This window comes from Echinococcus granulosus (genome assembly GCF_000524195.1).
Source record: "Echinococcus granulosus chromosome Unknown EG_S00219, whole genome shotgun sequence".
NCBI lineage: Eukaryota > Metazoa > Platyhelminthes > Cestoda > Cyclophyllidea > Taeniidae > Echinococcus > Echinococcus granulosus.
The window spans coordinates 68,345-85,072 of NW_020170599.1; the positions used below are offsets into that span (position 1 = coordinate 68,345).

General features: G+C 42.8%; 2 protein-coding genes across 2 annotated transcripts; one reads left to right on the top strand and one right to left on the bottom strand. All coding sequences in view use genetic code 11, as the record gives it.

Moving 5' to 3' along the window:
- Positions 1–1,689: 1,689 nt before the first annotated feature.
- Positions 1,690–4,187, top strand: EGR_10434 (hypothetical protein; the record flags this gene model as incomplete). Its single annotated transcript, XM_024499683.1, has 2 exons — positions 1,690–1,888; positions 4,093–4,187. 2 exons carry the CDS (start codon positions 1,690–1,692, stop codon positions 4,185–4,187), a joined length of 294 nt encoding a protein of 97 aa, XP_024345911.1.
- Positions 4,188–9,472: 5,285 nt separating this feature from the next.
- Positions 9,473–10,958, bottom strand: EGR_10435 (hypothetical protein; the record flags this gene model as incomplete). Its single annotated transcript, XM_024499684.1, has 2 exons — positions 9,473–9,511; positions 10,881–10,958. The coding sequence occupies 2 exons, from the start codon at positions 10,956–10,958 to the stop codon at positions 9,473–9,475; spliced, it is 117 nt and encodes a 38-aa protein (XP_024345912.1).
- Positions 10,959–16,728: the final 5,770 nt, after the last annotated feature.

The following is a 16,728-nucleotide window of genomic DNA, read 5'->3' on the forward strand; positions in this document are numbered from 1 at the left end:
ATGGCGCGACATGGGTAATACGAAGTCGGCGTCACTCACTCTGGTAAGCGTAGGGACTATAGGCGACAAAGAAGTAATGAGATGTTGAGTCAGTGCCAATCAGATAAAACTCCTAAATCACTTTTTGCTTTCTTAGAACAATCATGACATTTTCGATAAAAAAGGGAGAAAATTTAAACTGTGAGAAACAAATTGCTTACGGAGGCGGGTAGTAACCATATCTGTAACGAGGCCAACAATCTAAAAATAACGCTCGGTTAGTTGACGAATGTATAAGTATTTGCATTTGTACAGGCTAAGATGCATGTTTCCCACTCAAAATAATCACCTCGTCAAATGAACTCAGGAGTGGTAGCACAATGTACCAACTCATATGCAAGTTGCAGTAACAAATGGAGTGTTTCACCCTGCCTCAAGCAGTTGACTAATGCAAAAGTGTTGCAAAGGAGTGAGCAAAAGGAAGAGCATTGGCAAAGGAAGCAAGGGAGTACTCACACATGTCTCAGGTGATGGTATGAGAAAGTGAATAAGAAAATCGTGGATGGCAACCCACAGACTGTGGACCAGTGTCTGATGATTGGCTCATTGCAACCTTGGATGTACCAAAGCGTGCATCACAACCGTGTTTCAATCAACCTTCACTACGTAAACTCATAAAAGCGATTGACAATTGAGCTCCACCAGTTAACAAAATAAGCGTAGCTATGATGGACTCTAACCTTTTTTTTAGCCAACATGACGGATCTGCCGTATTGCCATGACACCGGAGATCTTCACTGTGGTCCAGGCACCATGAAGTCCATTGTGTAGTGATGCTGGCTACCGCAGTCGGATCTTGACTGAGCTCATTTAATAGCAGTACTGATGCTGAAAATTTCACCTCCTAACGTGTAACACGCCGAAAGCCAGGAATGATTACCAACGTGCTACAGAAGGACTGTGCAAACGTGCGTGCAAAGACATCAACGAGACACATGTCACGTACTCGAAACGATGTGAATCGGTACAGACCAAATGATTGGCGTGAATTAATATGCAATTAAACAAATAGTATTGCACCACGTAGAGGCTTAATCTTCCTTTCGGCTTCGTTACTAGCTTCTCCTTCACACAACACGATTTGTGTTAATGCATATGGACATAAATTTTGTGTATTCATGCGGCATGTGATAGAGCTGCAAATCGACAAGTTGACGAGTCAAACATAATGCCACAAGTTATGGATGGAAGGAATAAGAGGGACTTGATTGGAGACACCTTGAGTCCTCTCATTTGTAGTTGAATCATAGACAACTCACAGTCTACCTGTGACATGTTGAAAAGCATCCTGGTCGCGTGTGGGAAGAGTAGGAGGAGCTGACGACTAGTGGCGTTATGGTTGATAAAACTGCCACTTCGAACACATTGACATGCAATTTGGGTGTATAAACATGCTTTAACTTGAATTGGGTGGCCTCACGCAGCACTACTGCCATTCAAATCTTAGTCAAATTTGCATCCACGGACTAGCAAGGCAATTCTGGATTGAGGTTTATTTATTTGTGGAGCAGCTAAGAGCTGACCTACTAAGGACTGAATTGGCGACCGAACCATGAAGGCGGAAAAGGTGAAGTGAGCGCATTCGAGGGCTCTTGGCAAGATATTGTGGCATAACCATACTATATTTAGCAAGGTGTGTATGCTAGGGAGATGTGGTATTTTAAATATGGAAATAGGCCCAAAGCGAGTGCTTTCACAGGAAATGGAATTAGCGCATTGAGCAGTGCAGTGGAATCAGGAATCAGCAACAATATACCCACAGAAACGGTAACTCACGGAAATGGCATTGTTTGTGCATTTCTCGAATTGTCAATCAGACGAAATGACAGACAACGAGTTTTAATGCTCCGTAATTTATTACCAGTCTCCTTTGTTTTTTTGGATATGAACCACCCACACCGGTATCACGCTCTTCCCTTGTGGCACAAGTGATGCATGAATGCGTCATTATGAGGAACGTCAATTATCTACATCTGCGAGTTCGTTGACCAAGTGTTTACTGGGAGGAGGTTTTTACACACTTCTACCAGTGGGAGTCGGCTCAGCATTGAAAGTGAAGTCGTCCAATCAGATTGATTATAAAATACGAAAAAGGCGACTGGCATCACCTAGTGTGGTAATGATGGAGAGTTTCACTTGCCTTCCAGCGCCTAGATTTTCCATCTGATTCGTCGGCAAAGGCTATTGGGAGACGGTTGCATTTGCGCTAGAAGGCGAAGGAGATTTCCAGTGCATCTCAGTCTAAACGGTTATGGAGAGACATGTTGGCAAATTTGTGTCATCGTCATGGGTTTTTCTTGCACAGCTGCTCAAAATTACCAAACAGTGTGTGCGATTCTACAGTGTTATGACTGCTCACACCTACACAAACGGCAAGAGCAGACTCACATGGCGTATGTGGCTCTACAACCCAAGCATTCTGGCCATCAGAATGACAATTCGTACATTTAACAACGTCCGATTAACTGCGCAGCTCATCCCCTAACATTAATGATGAATTCTGCCCTCCTTCGTTGAATGCCACTAAAGGTCTAAAGCACACTGCGATTCCTCGTAGCTACTCCTGCTACAATTTGCCCATTAAACAGGTTGGAAGAACCCAAGTAGAATATGACGAATATGACTAACCATAATTTTGTAGTTAATATTGCAAACAATTCCAGATGAGAATAAATGTCGCTGAAATGCAGTGTTTTGTCATTCAATTATTTATTGTGCCTAAAAACACAACATCTGCTTAACACAGTACTCATTGATAACAAATGCTTCTAGCTTCCCATGCAAATGGGCATTTGAGGCTGCAAGTGTCACTCCTCCATGCAACATCCTTGTCGTGACGCCTTACCTGTAATTACGAATGTGCGGAGATTCACCTTTCATCTAGCTTAAGACACGAGTGGTCAGCGCGTGACTTGATTTAAAGCTGTCCTAATGGGAGCGAAACTTGGGAATTCAAACACACGTCTGGATCCGCGAGTTCCTCTGTTAATATTTCAACACTGTTTACGAAATCAGCTATCATGTTTCGGTATTTAGGCACCATTACTATCTTCGAGGTGTGTTGGCAGGTGATTACAAAACACACGATTGTGTTTGATGGCCGAAAGAATAAGCGTTGCCAAGAGGAGCACCAGTGAAGGAGCACAGTAAGAGAAGAAGGTGCATATTTATTTTATTTACGCCAGCCATTTGGCTTCTGTGGACTGGACATCATTTGGTGCACAAGACGTACGTCCCTAGGTACTACATTTATGAGCCCTCTTTCCCACAGATGTGTTTATCTAATCACGGTTCAAGTATTAACATTAAAGACATTGGCGGCAGCATCAGTGGCAAAATTCGTCAACATGTCAAAATGCGAAATCCTCAGCATTTATTTCAGCGCACTTGCATATTGCTAAATAGCAGTGGGTTTTCGGTTTTAAACATTATCATCGTAAATGGGGCCCAGTCATGGTCAGACTGGCGTAGCAAGCATCACTGCATAGCAGGCATTGTCAACTAAATCAGGCCAATTCCTGCTCGCGTTCACAGCCTCACATTGAGAGGATGATTAAAGCACAGGATCATTACATGGTTTGGTGCACACTTGGTGGAAATTAGCCAATCATTAGTCACTGGTCTGCGGTCTGTGAGTTGGAATACAAGATCGCCTTTTCATTTACGCGCGCGATCACCTGAAACATGTGTGAGTACTCGTTTGCTGCCTTCCTTGATGTCGCTTCTCCTACTCACTCATTCGCCGTTCTTCCTATATAGTACTATGTTTTGGCGAGGTGCCTTGTGCTATCCTTATTAAGATCAGGCAATTGACTAATTATTTTGAATTGAAAACTTGCCCACGATTCACCAACTTACCGTACATTTCTTCAGATTGCCGACCACTGTATGGGTATGGTTACTACCCGCCTCCGTGAGCAATTTCTTTCTCTCAATTCAGCTTTCTTTGTTGCATCTGAAATGCCATGTTTACTCTAGTAGAGTAGAAGCTGCTTTGACTGTAATTACCTGATCTGCACTGCTTCAGTGTCTCTGCTTCTTTTCCTCTTGTAGCAGGAACATTTACTACAGTGAGTGGTGATTATTTCATTCATATCTGTGCATTTCACTGGGTTGACACAAAAGTGAATTGTTTTAAAAAGCGTTAGCAAACTTGTGCTTCTCTTCCTCTGCAGTTCATCATCTGCCTTATGCGTATGTTGTGTCTTTAAATTTCCAAGCAATTCGAATCTAATTTATGCACCACAAATGACTTTCATACCTGCATTCAAACTGTTGTCTGTGTATTATGAATTTGACTGCATTGTTACACACTAAGTAGGCCTTGAATATTGGTTAGGCCACAACGTGTTCCAGGTACGTCACTTTTGCATTTCACCAATATTACCCACTGCATTTTCCACACTCCCGACTTACTGCTGATGCTACTCAACATGATTCGATGCAGTACTTTATTTAGAATGCAGTTCCTAGTGCAAAACTCGCATACTCAACCTCTTTTCCTAGACTCTCTTCTTCAATCAACTGTGTGGCACCTTAATTAATCATCACCATTGCCAGTGTGAATGCATCCAACGGCTTAATTGGTGTAGATGAGGACCACATTTTAACAACATATTTGGGCACACTGGAACGATCTACACATTCGCTTGTTAACTACTTTGACCTTCGGCCCACACGCCATTCCAGAAGCAGGTGGAAGGCAAAAATGACTCCCACGCGAATAATTCTTTGTGGGCTAGGGCGGTTATAAAGGCATGAAGAGCGTCTCTATCTATTATGATAAGGAAATGCAAGCCTCCTTAGGTCAAGCAAATGGAGATCAAAGAGCACTGCTGTAACCTACCACCTCGACCTACCGACTAAACAGTAACTGATATCAACTTACATTAGCTAGACATTTATGTATTTACCTAAACATTTTCTTAAAGGCAGCACTGGGCCGCAGGACGACTCCAACAATTTTGCAGTCGGACCGGATATACCACCACTTGACAACAACACTGCTCTTCGTCCAACCCTGCCGCCCCAACCAAAGCTGCCGTAGTGTGCGCCCCTTGAAAAACAACACTAAACTGACTTCGTGATCAGACATTTCATCTACAATGAAATATTTCCTCTAGTGTGCACAAGACTGAATATCCCAGAATTTGCATTCAACTGAATCTGGGTTTGGGATAGTGATGAACTTTGACTAAACGAGTTAAAAGTTGAAAAATTTTGAAGCTTTGCACGATCACCTACATTCCATTTAGGGAGAAATAAGAAATTAACACTTCCTAACTTGACCTCAATGTAAAATAACACAAACTGCGTCGACTTTGTGCATCATGCTACCAATGCTTCAAGAAAACATATCATTGGGCGTCAAAGCAAGGAAATACACTAAACTGATCAAGTTTGTAGCCACTTGTTTTGATCTACTTCTTGGCTTGAATCGGCGCAAGCATAAGGCAACCCCTTTCTGCGGTTTGATTATAGCAGGGCATTTGGGAGCCGACTGGCTGAAGGATGTAGTGATGACTGAGCCACGGAGGCTGAAATGCTTATTTAGCTCTCCACAGGGGTGATGCCAATTCCATTTCACCACACTGCAGTTCATTCACTTGTTCATATATAGAAAGAAATGAAATGCGCCAATTCGAGGCCATCTATGAAGAACTTGTTGGGTGACCATACGATCTTAACAAAGTGCATGTGTGGAATTTATAAATGATTGCAGCTTACATGTTGGAGAGTTTAGTGTGTATGGGAAATAGGATGGTTGCACTAACAGGAGCAATGAAATCACGCGAGGAGCATTGTTTGTGCCATTCACGAATTGTCAATCATATGAAATGGCAAACAACGCGTTTGAATGATCCGTCAGCTACTACAAGCTTACATTGTTTTTCTCAGAATGTGCAACACCCACACCACTTTTTCGCTTTTCTCTTGCAGCACAATGTGTAATTGCACCATTAGGGAGTGCATGATTTCACCCACAGATGCGAATTTGTTAACTGTGTGTTAACCGGAGTTCAAGCTTCTTACACACTCATTAGACAGGGACAACTAAAAGACACTTGAATTTAATGCAGCATGCCAGACAAAGTGGCGACGTAGCTTGAGCAGTTTTGTGAGGAAAATAAGGCTTTAATTGTTGTCTTCTACCTAAATTCTTTTCGTAATTTCATCACCAAGATCAGCTGGGTGCCATATGCAGCCACGTTTAAAGCGAAAATTATGTCTGCTTTCCATGGTTTGAAGACGTTTGGCGTGTCACTATGACGCTAACATTAAAGACATGGGTTCTAGCGTCAGTGGTGAAATTCTGGTACTATGTCCTCATGTGAAACCCTTGGCATTGCTTGTGCTTTTAATGAGTTGTCGATCAAATGAAATGGCAAACAATGTGTTTGAACGATCCGTCAACCGTCATGAAGTTACGTTGTTTTATTTGCTAATGAAGCACCCACACTGGTTCTCGCTTCTCTCCTTTAACACAAGCAATGCATGCATTCATTAGCACGAGTACCTTCACTTCTTTTCATCTACATCAAGACATTTGTTGACAGGTTGTGTACTGGAGGGCAAACTTGTTACTCGTTTGTACGAAGGGACAACCAAACCACATTGGAATTGAAGCCAGCTTCTCAAATTAACTACCATGGAGGATTGTGCACCTCAAATTGCGTAGTTTACCTGCAAACTAGATCTTCCTCCGTCTTAGAACACCCGAGCCTTCCTTTTGATTCATGGAGAAGATCCATTGGATGGCAATTACAGACAGGCTTAAATGCGAAAATTGTGTCAGCATATTGTGTCTTCCGAACAGACCGATTTAACTCAGTCACACGAATCTTCTGTGAGGGTTACGCTTAATCTCCCGAAAACAAGCAGGATGGCAGAAGTGATGCAGATTTCTCCTCTTCAAAATGAAATGAACTCACCATCATTGCCGACCAATGAATGCAGACTCCGCCTCCACAATTCAGATGACACAACATCCAGTTGCGACATTAGAGCTGTCGTGTATACACCGATTCCACCACCGTGATCATTCATACCTGCCACGCAGTTGCAGTGACTGTGCAGTCAGGCAATACGATTAATTGCGCTGACGAGCATCGGAATTATCAGGCATCTCAAGCATGCGAAGACAAACAGCCACCCATGATGATGTGGGACAGTTGTTAATTAATTAACTACGAAGTTTTCGATGCAACTGTTCATGACGAGTGACTATGCTGGAAACAATAACTGGCATCCAATCAAGCCTCACATGACCATCAGTGCAACAGGTGCCTCTTCCATGGCTGGTTTATATTCGTATGCCCTATGCCAGAGAAGGAAAAGAAGAAAGTGGATGTAAATTTAAGACTGCGACTTGCAGTATCCATTGAGGTGCAAGCAATGGCTATGATTTAATTTATGAAGTGTAGCGGCCATTAGAGGCATTCCACATGCGCCAAGACGAATGACAGTTGTTCGAATATAGGTCAGGGCATATCCACATGCAGCATTTTCCATTGGGAGATCATTGACTCAGTCGTTAGGATTCTTCTTTAGTAAATTGTTCGTGGAAGATTTATGCGCATAAACAATTTTGGATGTTAAGAATATAGGGAGAGCCTTGCTCATGGAAAAGTAACTAGACAGCGTAGGAGGCGTGGAACGCTTTTTTTAGTGTTTTTTTTTCTATAGCCCATTAGTTGGGTTAATTGGGTGCTTCTAACTGTCTACTTCGATATAAAAGATGATCCGTCCTGCATTGTTTTATAGTGTGCTGTGAAGGACAGCTAGCAGACTGGTGGCAGTCGTAATGCGTTCATTGATAAAGAACAACTTTGAAGGGCATGTTCCGCAGTACAGTCTACTTATTAGTATACAGTAGTCCTTGTCTGTGCCGAAACGCAACATTTGATGAGATCAATTCAGCTTCTCGTAGGCACTCTGATTTTCTGATAAATAATCGAGCAGCATAGGATATTTTGATCACAATTCTAATTCTCTAATCAAAATTGATATAACCGAAATTGCTTAAAGTAGAACAAGTAAAGTGCTCTCTTTGTTAATGAGTTTCCTTATTTCGTTAAAAGATGTTGTCTGAATACATCCAGACCTAGATACACATTTGCCTACAGGTTAACCTTTATCCCAGTTTGAATGGAAAGTAAAAATGGCAGGGTTCATGTTCACTCATGTATTCAAGTTAAAATGATTGGTGAATAGAGAGAGGTTTAGAATTCCAAAGAGCTGTACTACGTGGCACGTGTACTCAGAAAGCAATGGACTCTCATCACTGAGGCCTATTTGCGTTAACAACCAATAAGTAAGATCCCCATCCATTCGGTCTGCTTGAATCAGGGGAACGAAGGCTGTGATGCAGAAATAGCTGCTGAAGCCATTACACAATGGACAGCTTCGCTGATATCGCCTTTTTATGGACGACGTTAAGTAAAAAGGTGGCTTTCAAAAGCTAGCTTTAACCCCCATTTGCACTTACACCTTTAAAGATCCACTTGGCTTGTAAGAGCTCTCACTCGGGAAATATTTTGGGCCCATGGTAGTGGTAGAGATATTTCTACACACAAAATAATTCTTCCACTAATCGCCTCTGATCAGGCAAGCCCGATGTGTAAACGTCTAGTTTAGTCACGGAGTTCGCCCACCCATTATATTTATGATGCTCGATGGAAGAAATACCACATCCTACAGCTTGCTAATCAAGTTTTCAACGAAGAACCGTCACGATTTGCAACAAGCAGCCAAACTTCAATCCTTGTCTCCCCTGATTTCTTCCTAACGGCTGTTACTCGTTCTTTTGAGCTCGAGGAAAATTCTCAGCCCGTCAGTGCTCCTATCTTCTAGACTCTGGCGTGGCTACATCAGCACCTAACCTTAGGCCAATGTCAAGTCTAAATTAAATAACAGGTATCGAGTCACTTTTGGGCAGAGTACGTTAAGCAGACTTACTGGAGGTGGACAGATGTCGTTAAATGTAAATATAGACAAGGAAACGTGAGCAATGAAATTTGTTATGCGCATAGGTCTGACTTATATGGAATTGTTAAAACCACTTTTCTTGTGGCCAACTTTACCTATAACGTTAAAGCAGTCCCGAGTTTTGCAGATAGCACTTCCTAACTCATCAAGATAATGAAGCGATGACAGCTCATCCACAACTGATGGAATGCATCAGCAATACTTGCAATTTCCTGCTTGAAGGTGCAGATGTATTCGTAAACATTCTAGATGACCTCTAAGCACAGCTTACTTTTGCCCCGCACGTGGATAGTAGATGCATACAGGAATCAGTGAATGAGTGCTGGACTATGGCTTTCTGTCAAAAGGATAGACTAAGAAGTACAAACATTATGAAGCATGACCGATCTGGCCGCCATCCAGCATTCACCACCTTCTTAGTCAGAAGAAAGTATTGAAGACGCAGTTATGGTGCCATCGCAGTGGCCATGCACCCCATCCAGTGCTGCAATGAATAAAGATGAAAGTCTTTGACTGCGTCCAGATAGACGAGATGGCTGTGCAATATACGCTGCCTTGCCTCACCGTTATGGCTAGAGGCAGTTAGAGAACTCGAATCTCGTCATGGGACGGACGCCATCCATCCCTGAGTAGCCAGACGTGCACTTGTGACAGGAACAACCCTCATCACTGCAGTCTGTTTATGATGCTGACCATTTGGGAATGTCCTTATCTAGGAGAATGGAGGTCGAATTGTGGGAAGTGAATGCCAAACCCATTGTAAATATCAAACTTGGATAATTATTTAACGCAATGCTAATCCCGATTCCATTTTGCCAATACAATTACTGCAGATCTTAACATCTGCTACGGTGCCTAAAACTTTTGCCTCCCACAGAAAATATGTGAGAATATTCCTTATACTGCATAGCCAAATTGAAGCGGTAACCTTTAACTTTTGCCTTGGATGAGTTGGAAGCACAAAAGTTGCTAGGACAACAAATTGACTTGATAAGGTCACCGCAAATGTCACCTAGAGACCATCACGGATAAACACGTTTTACGAGCAAACATTAGGGCACGTCAACGTCAGCAGCAGAGATTTAACACGTAGTCACTCAACCATTGGGGTCTTCACATCAGCAAATGACTGTCAAAATATTATGCGCATACTGGACAACAAATACTAAACGTTTCACAGTCAGTGTATAAAAACTGAAAGCATTAAAGTGATGTGGAAAAAGCACAAAGACTGCTGTGTTTTGAGAGATGTGACATCATTTAGTATGGATATCCCAGTCATCTCACTGCTGCATGGACGAACTCAGCCAGGTAGGCAGTGTATAAAAAAGTGATCTTTGCAGAGTCGCTCTCTACTCTTCCAAAGACCAGGCATGGCAAACTCTGCTGTTATCTACCAGTCACGGGTGAAATCTAGTTGCGACTCATGTAGTGCATCATATTTTGTTCACTAGCTCCACGATAAAATCAACAATTTCATGCATTCCGCAACCGCGTATTCATAACGGCCAAATGGGTAGATTCTCAGAGGTGTTGTCTGAAACAGTAGATTAGGGCTGTAAACGCAATGCATTACTCGAATGTCAGCAGCCATGTTTCAACCATTTGTCAAACGAATTTCAAAATTGGTTGTAGATGCTTCGATTTCATTTCTTCACTGAGGCTACCTTAGAGTAGTATATACGCCACGTGCACCGCCTTTGCCAATGACAGCGTGTCTGTGCTCACACATGTATCTTCATTGCCTACACTTAGTCTACATCTCATTGGAATGAGTAAGCTGATCAGATGGAGCATTCCTTACTGGTCAGCATTATAAGCTGGGCTTAGTGATGAGGGCAATTTGTGCCCACCTCGCACTCGGAGACAGATGACTTCCGATCCTTCTTGAGAATCGACTTCACCGACCGCCCTTTGCCCACGCAACCCATTCAAACTAACATGTATTGCATTGCCATCTCGCTTTCTGGCATTACCGCACACCGTAGTATTCATCTGGATGACTGCCAATTGGTCAAGCTTAATTAATGCCTAACGCATGCTCTGTGATGTTCGTTATTTCTAGCCTAACTCCCTTTTATGGGAATATATTCGAGTGCTTGATAAGTGACACCCCTAGTTCTCCACCCTCTTTGGCGCATAATAAACGAGCCGCTCGCAGGGTTCACTTTGGCTTTTCATGGCTACAGACACAGTTACGAATAGTGCATTGAAATGTCGCCGATGCATTCCTTCGCCATTGCCTTGTAAGTTAAGCAAGTGCCCTTTTCCCAATTAAGTACGAATTCAATGTTACGAGATATCTGGGCCCAGGAATCACGTCCAAGTCAATTCTCTACATAAAATGCATTTCACTATCCAAGCATCCTCGCCTATGTTTACCTTCAACGACGTCTCCCGTTCTACTACCAACTTTCTCCCCTTCACTGAACGCCCTTTGCTGAACTGTACACGATGCCAATCCTCTCTGCAGCATTCAAAATAGACTTGCCATTGACTTTTAATGTGATCCCAATGGAGTTAAAGAGAAAATTGCCATGAAGTGACTTGGCCTTGCCTTGAGCTTGTAAAAGTGAATGGAAACCGTTATGAAGCAAACAGGAAAGGGACACGCAAAGCTTAACCAATGTTAAGGCATAACGCACTTGTCCCTGATGTGAGGAAGTTAGGTATGCTTGCCCGTGGCAATAGTCATCGCGTGGAAACCCGGGCAACGCCTGAGGCTGCTTTGTTGGAAAATTAACTAGTATCTTGTGTGGGCTTGCATTCGTAGTGCTGAATAACTCAACTGTAATGGGTACGTTAACTCCGCGTTCAAATTAAGTGGTTGTTCATCGGGCATCCCTGAACAAAAGTGATTTGTGAAAGGGCCTTTCAGCTAGTAATTGAGGTTCCCTGCTTCCTACTCACTCTTTTCACCACTTCTCAGTAGCGATGGAATAACCCTGCATTATGTGTCCCACTAACCTGATCAGTGGCGTGTTATGCTAAGATAGTAAAGTGTTATTCCAAATGGGCATCTAGAGATATTCCAACCACCCTGTTGGTGCAAACTACGCTCTGAGTAGGCTGGTCTGAGTTTAAAGTGGTTTATTAATGGCAGAAGTAGAGGCAGGCGTTAAAGCTAGCACTTTAAAGCCAACTTCCCAAATCCACGCCATTTATGACCATGTACTTATAACAAGAAAGACCCTCAACACCGAGTCCCGTTTATGATGCTATCAATTGGTAATGCCTTATTTATTTAGTCTACTCGATCCAGTGGAATGTAGACCAACTGTAGACAACACAAATGCAGGTGCAAGAAGTGACTTACTGCCACGAGCTACTCACTGCAGAAGTAGATTCGATGTATCTGCAGCCAGTTCTCAAATGGATCTACAAATGTTGAAGCATACTTACTAAAATCTGTGTAATACGGTGCGTCCTTGGCCCAAATCTGCCTTTTTGGAACACCCGTCTGACAATCTATCGTTGCGAGAATTTTGCCAACCATTCACCGCTTAATTTAGAGCCGATAGTTAGGTTCACATTTAGAAGTGAATGATGGGATCCTTACTAGCATTTGTTCCGTAGCCTCATAACCAGTGGTGATTAAACAGAGCAAGACTTTGTGATTGTTTTTGAACTGAGTAATTCAGTGCCGCTTGGCATATCAGTCAAACCTTTTGCAAGTCGTCGGAAATCTTCTCACTCCTGATTGTAATGCGATTTGCTTAAAGGTGTCAAGGATGTTTTCTGCCCATCCATTGGGTTGGAATTAAAACAGCGGAGAGTTGATATGTGTGATGCCAGCAACAGCAAGCAGCACTTTGCTATCACTGCCAACTCAGAATAAACTAGTAAGCCAAGAGAGACCTTCAAGACAAATTAACCTACTCCATTTCATGCCGTGGTGGCCACTGCACATGTCCTGAACCAATTCACCTCAGTCAGATTTACTTTTGCACGTTTCAGTTAATTCAAAACGCTGTCTACAGGTATGACGGAGAGTACATTCGCCGAATACGTGCGTCGGTGGGAATGGATGGATGCATTTATTGTGGTGTGGTCCAACGCTGGGACAAGTCCTGTCCAGTTGAATGCAACTCTCCAACTAAACACGCATAAGTCTACTCCTCCTTGAAAAAGTCAAGACCTCAAGCAAAAAGCCACAAGATTCCGTGTCCAAACATTTGCCACCTGATTTACATCAATCTATATCAGTGACAGTGCCAGAGGTAATGATTCTATTTCCACCAAACAGGTCACACCGTCTCGCCCATGTCTGCGAACGTTTAGCCAAGGACTGCTTCACATTTTGCTAGCTGTCGCATACTTTTCTTGCACTTGACCTAGCGAATGAAGAAAATTTTTAGTTGCATCACTCTTTTTGGGATCTTTGAATAAAACATGTCCTGCTGCACTCAAAATCATCATCTGTGCACCGATTAATAAGCATTAATGCTTAAGTTCCTGCTTCATTTAAACGTCTACTGCTTTGTCCCCTTTCTTCTGCTTCCCTCGTAGGTGGGAGCACAGGCTGCTTTAAATAAATCGACTTACACTTGTGGGAACTGGTGATCAGCTTTCGATACATCGTGACCTATTCGGAGAGGAAGACAAACTCTATCCCAAAATGAAAATCTGAATCTAAATTATTGTTGTGATTTACGTACACAGTCGTCCTGTTCGAAGAATACATTGGCATCTAGGTCTGCAGAATAAAATTAGTCGAATGACATCCCATCAATAAGGTCCCACATGAATAAAACTTGATAGCGTTCCTTCAACGAACGTGGCACTTTTCTCCTCCATACATCAGGATTTGGTACTAGCAGGGTGGCCACTGACAGTCATCAGCACAGACAAAAGCAAATCATGGTTGGACGCCTCGGTCTGCTTCTTTTCACCAACTGCCGATATGCGTTCGTTAAGCAATCGTCGAAACTGTGGATGTTTAGAGAAGTAGCGGGACAAATCTGTGGCTAAAATAGCTGTCACAGAACAGATACCATCAGTTCCCAAGTAGAAGGATGTGCACTGTGTACATGGATGACTCTCATCAAGGAAGTCCATTTATGATGCCACTGAAAAAGAAATATTCTTATCAAATCACCCTACTTATTCCACTGTTTCCATTGCTTTTGTGTATTTGTATACCTGTTTGTGCACCTTTTGTTAAATGCTTGTACGAAGCGTGGAAACACAGCTAATGTCAACAGGTCCTCACTTATTTAAAGTCAGTCGGTTCTGGCTCTTCCAGCTGTGAGTGGTAAACAAGTATTGTGGTATAAAGATCCTAAAGCTCTTTAATGCCGAACACGCAATCCGCGTGATCTCCAACTGCGGACATGGCCACAACTACCCCTCTGTAGTGCCTCTGCAGATTCAAGCATTATTAGAAGGCACAATCACCCACATCTTTAACAACAGTTAGGTTCGCCTCGCTGCAAATGTTTAACTAAAGGAGAATCTTGTGCCAGCGGCTTCTGCTAAATTTTGATTTCTTCGCTTTTGTATGTGTGACGTGTAGCAGTTGCTTTTAGCTGACTACACGGCTCAACTTTCTATGTACCGCATTAAGTTATTTAGCAAAATTCCTTGTTGATAGTCGCATATAGAGGGTCATAGTGGAGATATGGGTGAACGATGTTGGCATTGCCACCAGGCAAAAAAGACACATCATATACTTTTTCCAGTGAAGTAAGGGAAGAAGGATGAGCCCTAGTCACAATTTCACCTCTAATTTCCTGGCCCAATGAATGGCGTCTCGTACTTGGCTATGGTGATTGTGTTTTCGGAGGGACTGGAGATAGCATCAGTGGTCCTTCCTATGGCAACCAAGACACCACAAGTGCTGTTTGCTGTCCTCATCCATCGCAGACCACCGAAGGCATGTGACGCAGACAACGCAACACAGCTAACCTATCGCTGCTCCCACCATGGCATCACGCATATTGAATTGTCGCCGTTTTGTTGCCAATCAAACTGACAGACAGCCTGCTTCCTTGCTATAGAAGCAAGTCCCAATGAAGTTGCGAATGAAAAGGAGGACTGCTAATGTCTTATAGAAATTCTGAATAATATGTCGCAAAAGAAGTTCAAGCTATACCTGCGATGATAATTGTTCCCTGTTTACGATTGAAAGGGCTAGAATCGCCCTGACCGATACAAGTGTGATATTTTTGATTACGTACCCGAGGAAGAGGAGTTATAATCGGAACAGGAATGACCCTCACCACTGAGCCGTGTTTATAAAGCCAGACAAAATAGGAATGTTCTTATCCTATCAATCTGCTCAAATCAAGGATGTTTAGGCCAAGATGCAGTCACATATATATTCTTCACCTAAACCACTCGAGTGTTGCGACTGCTTTCAATGTACTGCCTTCGATTATGAAGGCGTGTCATTTTAAATGATCACAGCTGTATTTTCAAAGTTGTGCCTACATTCCCAAGGAAGGAGCAGACCGATTAGAAGGGGGTCTTCCTCATAAATCGGTGTCATAAACAGGTGACCTCTATTCCGTATGTGAAGAAATCCAACTACATCTCCCGTTAATTGCCTACCATATACCAACAGACTGCTACCTCTCTACTCTTGACACAGACCACAGCATCAATACAGCTTCACTACCAAATGTGGAATAAGGCGTCAATTAATTCTACACAAATCAAGTGTTTCCCGCCTGCTGCTCCTTTTCCATCCACTCCCACACTTTCCTTTAGTCTACTGACAATCAGGATGGAGAGCAAGAGCTCAAATATATTGTACTTGCAACATCACAGCAGTGTTAGTATGAGGTTCATCTGGATGATATCTCACCTGAAAGAATAATTTGACTAATGTCAGCCTGCGGATGCCTGCAGTGTCAACGACAGCCAGATGGCATACTCTCCAATTCACTGGCATCTGCGATAGCATGTATGCATCAATTCTACCACAGTGACATTGATGCACGCTGAGGCGACAGCTGAATGTGCTTCAAACAACACAGACGGGAAGTGTGCACTGAGGCAATAAAGACAAGATCACAATTACGGCAGCACGTCCAGTAGACTTTATCCCATCACAATGCAAGTTCGATAGGAGTCAGGTTATTTATCATAATCAAATGCACGGCACTGGGCAAATCACCGATTTTATTATCAATGGAAGGCACAACCCATCAACAGATGTTGACGTGAGGCTTGAGTGTCCAGGCAGAATTGGAATCAACCAATTTTGTAGAAAAATCCCTGACCCTTCTCTCTCACCTCATCAATGGCTACTTTCCTTCTAAGGCGAGCTATGCTTAATGGTTCCAATTCACTTCAGCATAACAGTTGGAGTGGCTTCAGCACACCGTCATTTCAGCTGCATAGCTGATATAATGTGTCACCATCGTGGACTTGATGAATGCATGATGGCGTAAATGCAAGTATTTGGGTGTCTGTTGTCCCAGTCGTAGAGACGGAGTCTACATTCATTGGCCGACAATGTCGAAATTGTTATCCATAGAGGCTTAATATATTTTGCTTAGTGTGCATTTTATAAATTTGTAATCCTCTCCTCTTTTCAGGTAACAAACTTGTGCACTATTCACTTCCTGCATACTTTGAGAAACCAGGTGTAACACACACAGTAGATCTGTTCGGTTGAGGTGAGTAGGGGTACTTGAACGGCAAGAAGAGATGATTTGTATCCTGATCACCAAGCGAACTAAAGAGGACTAGAAT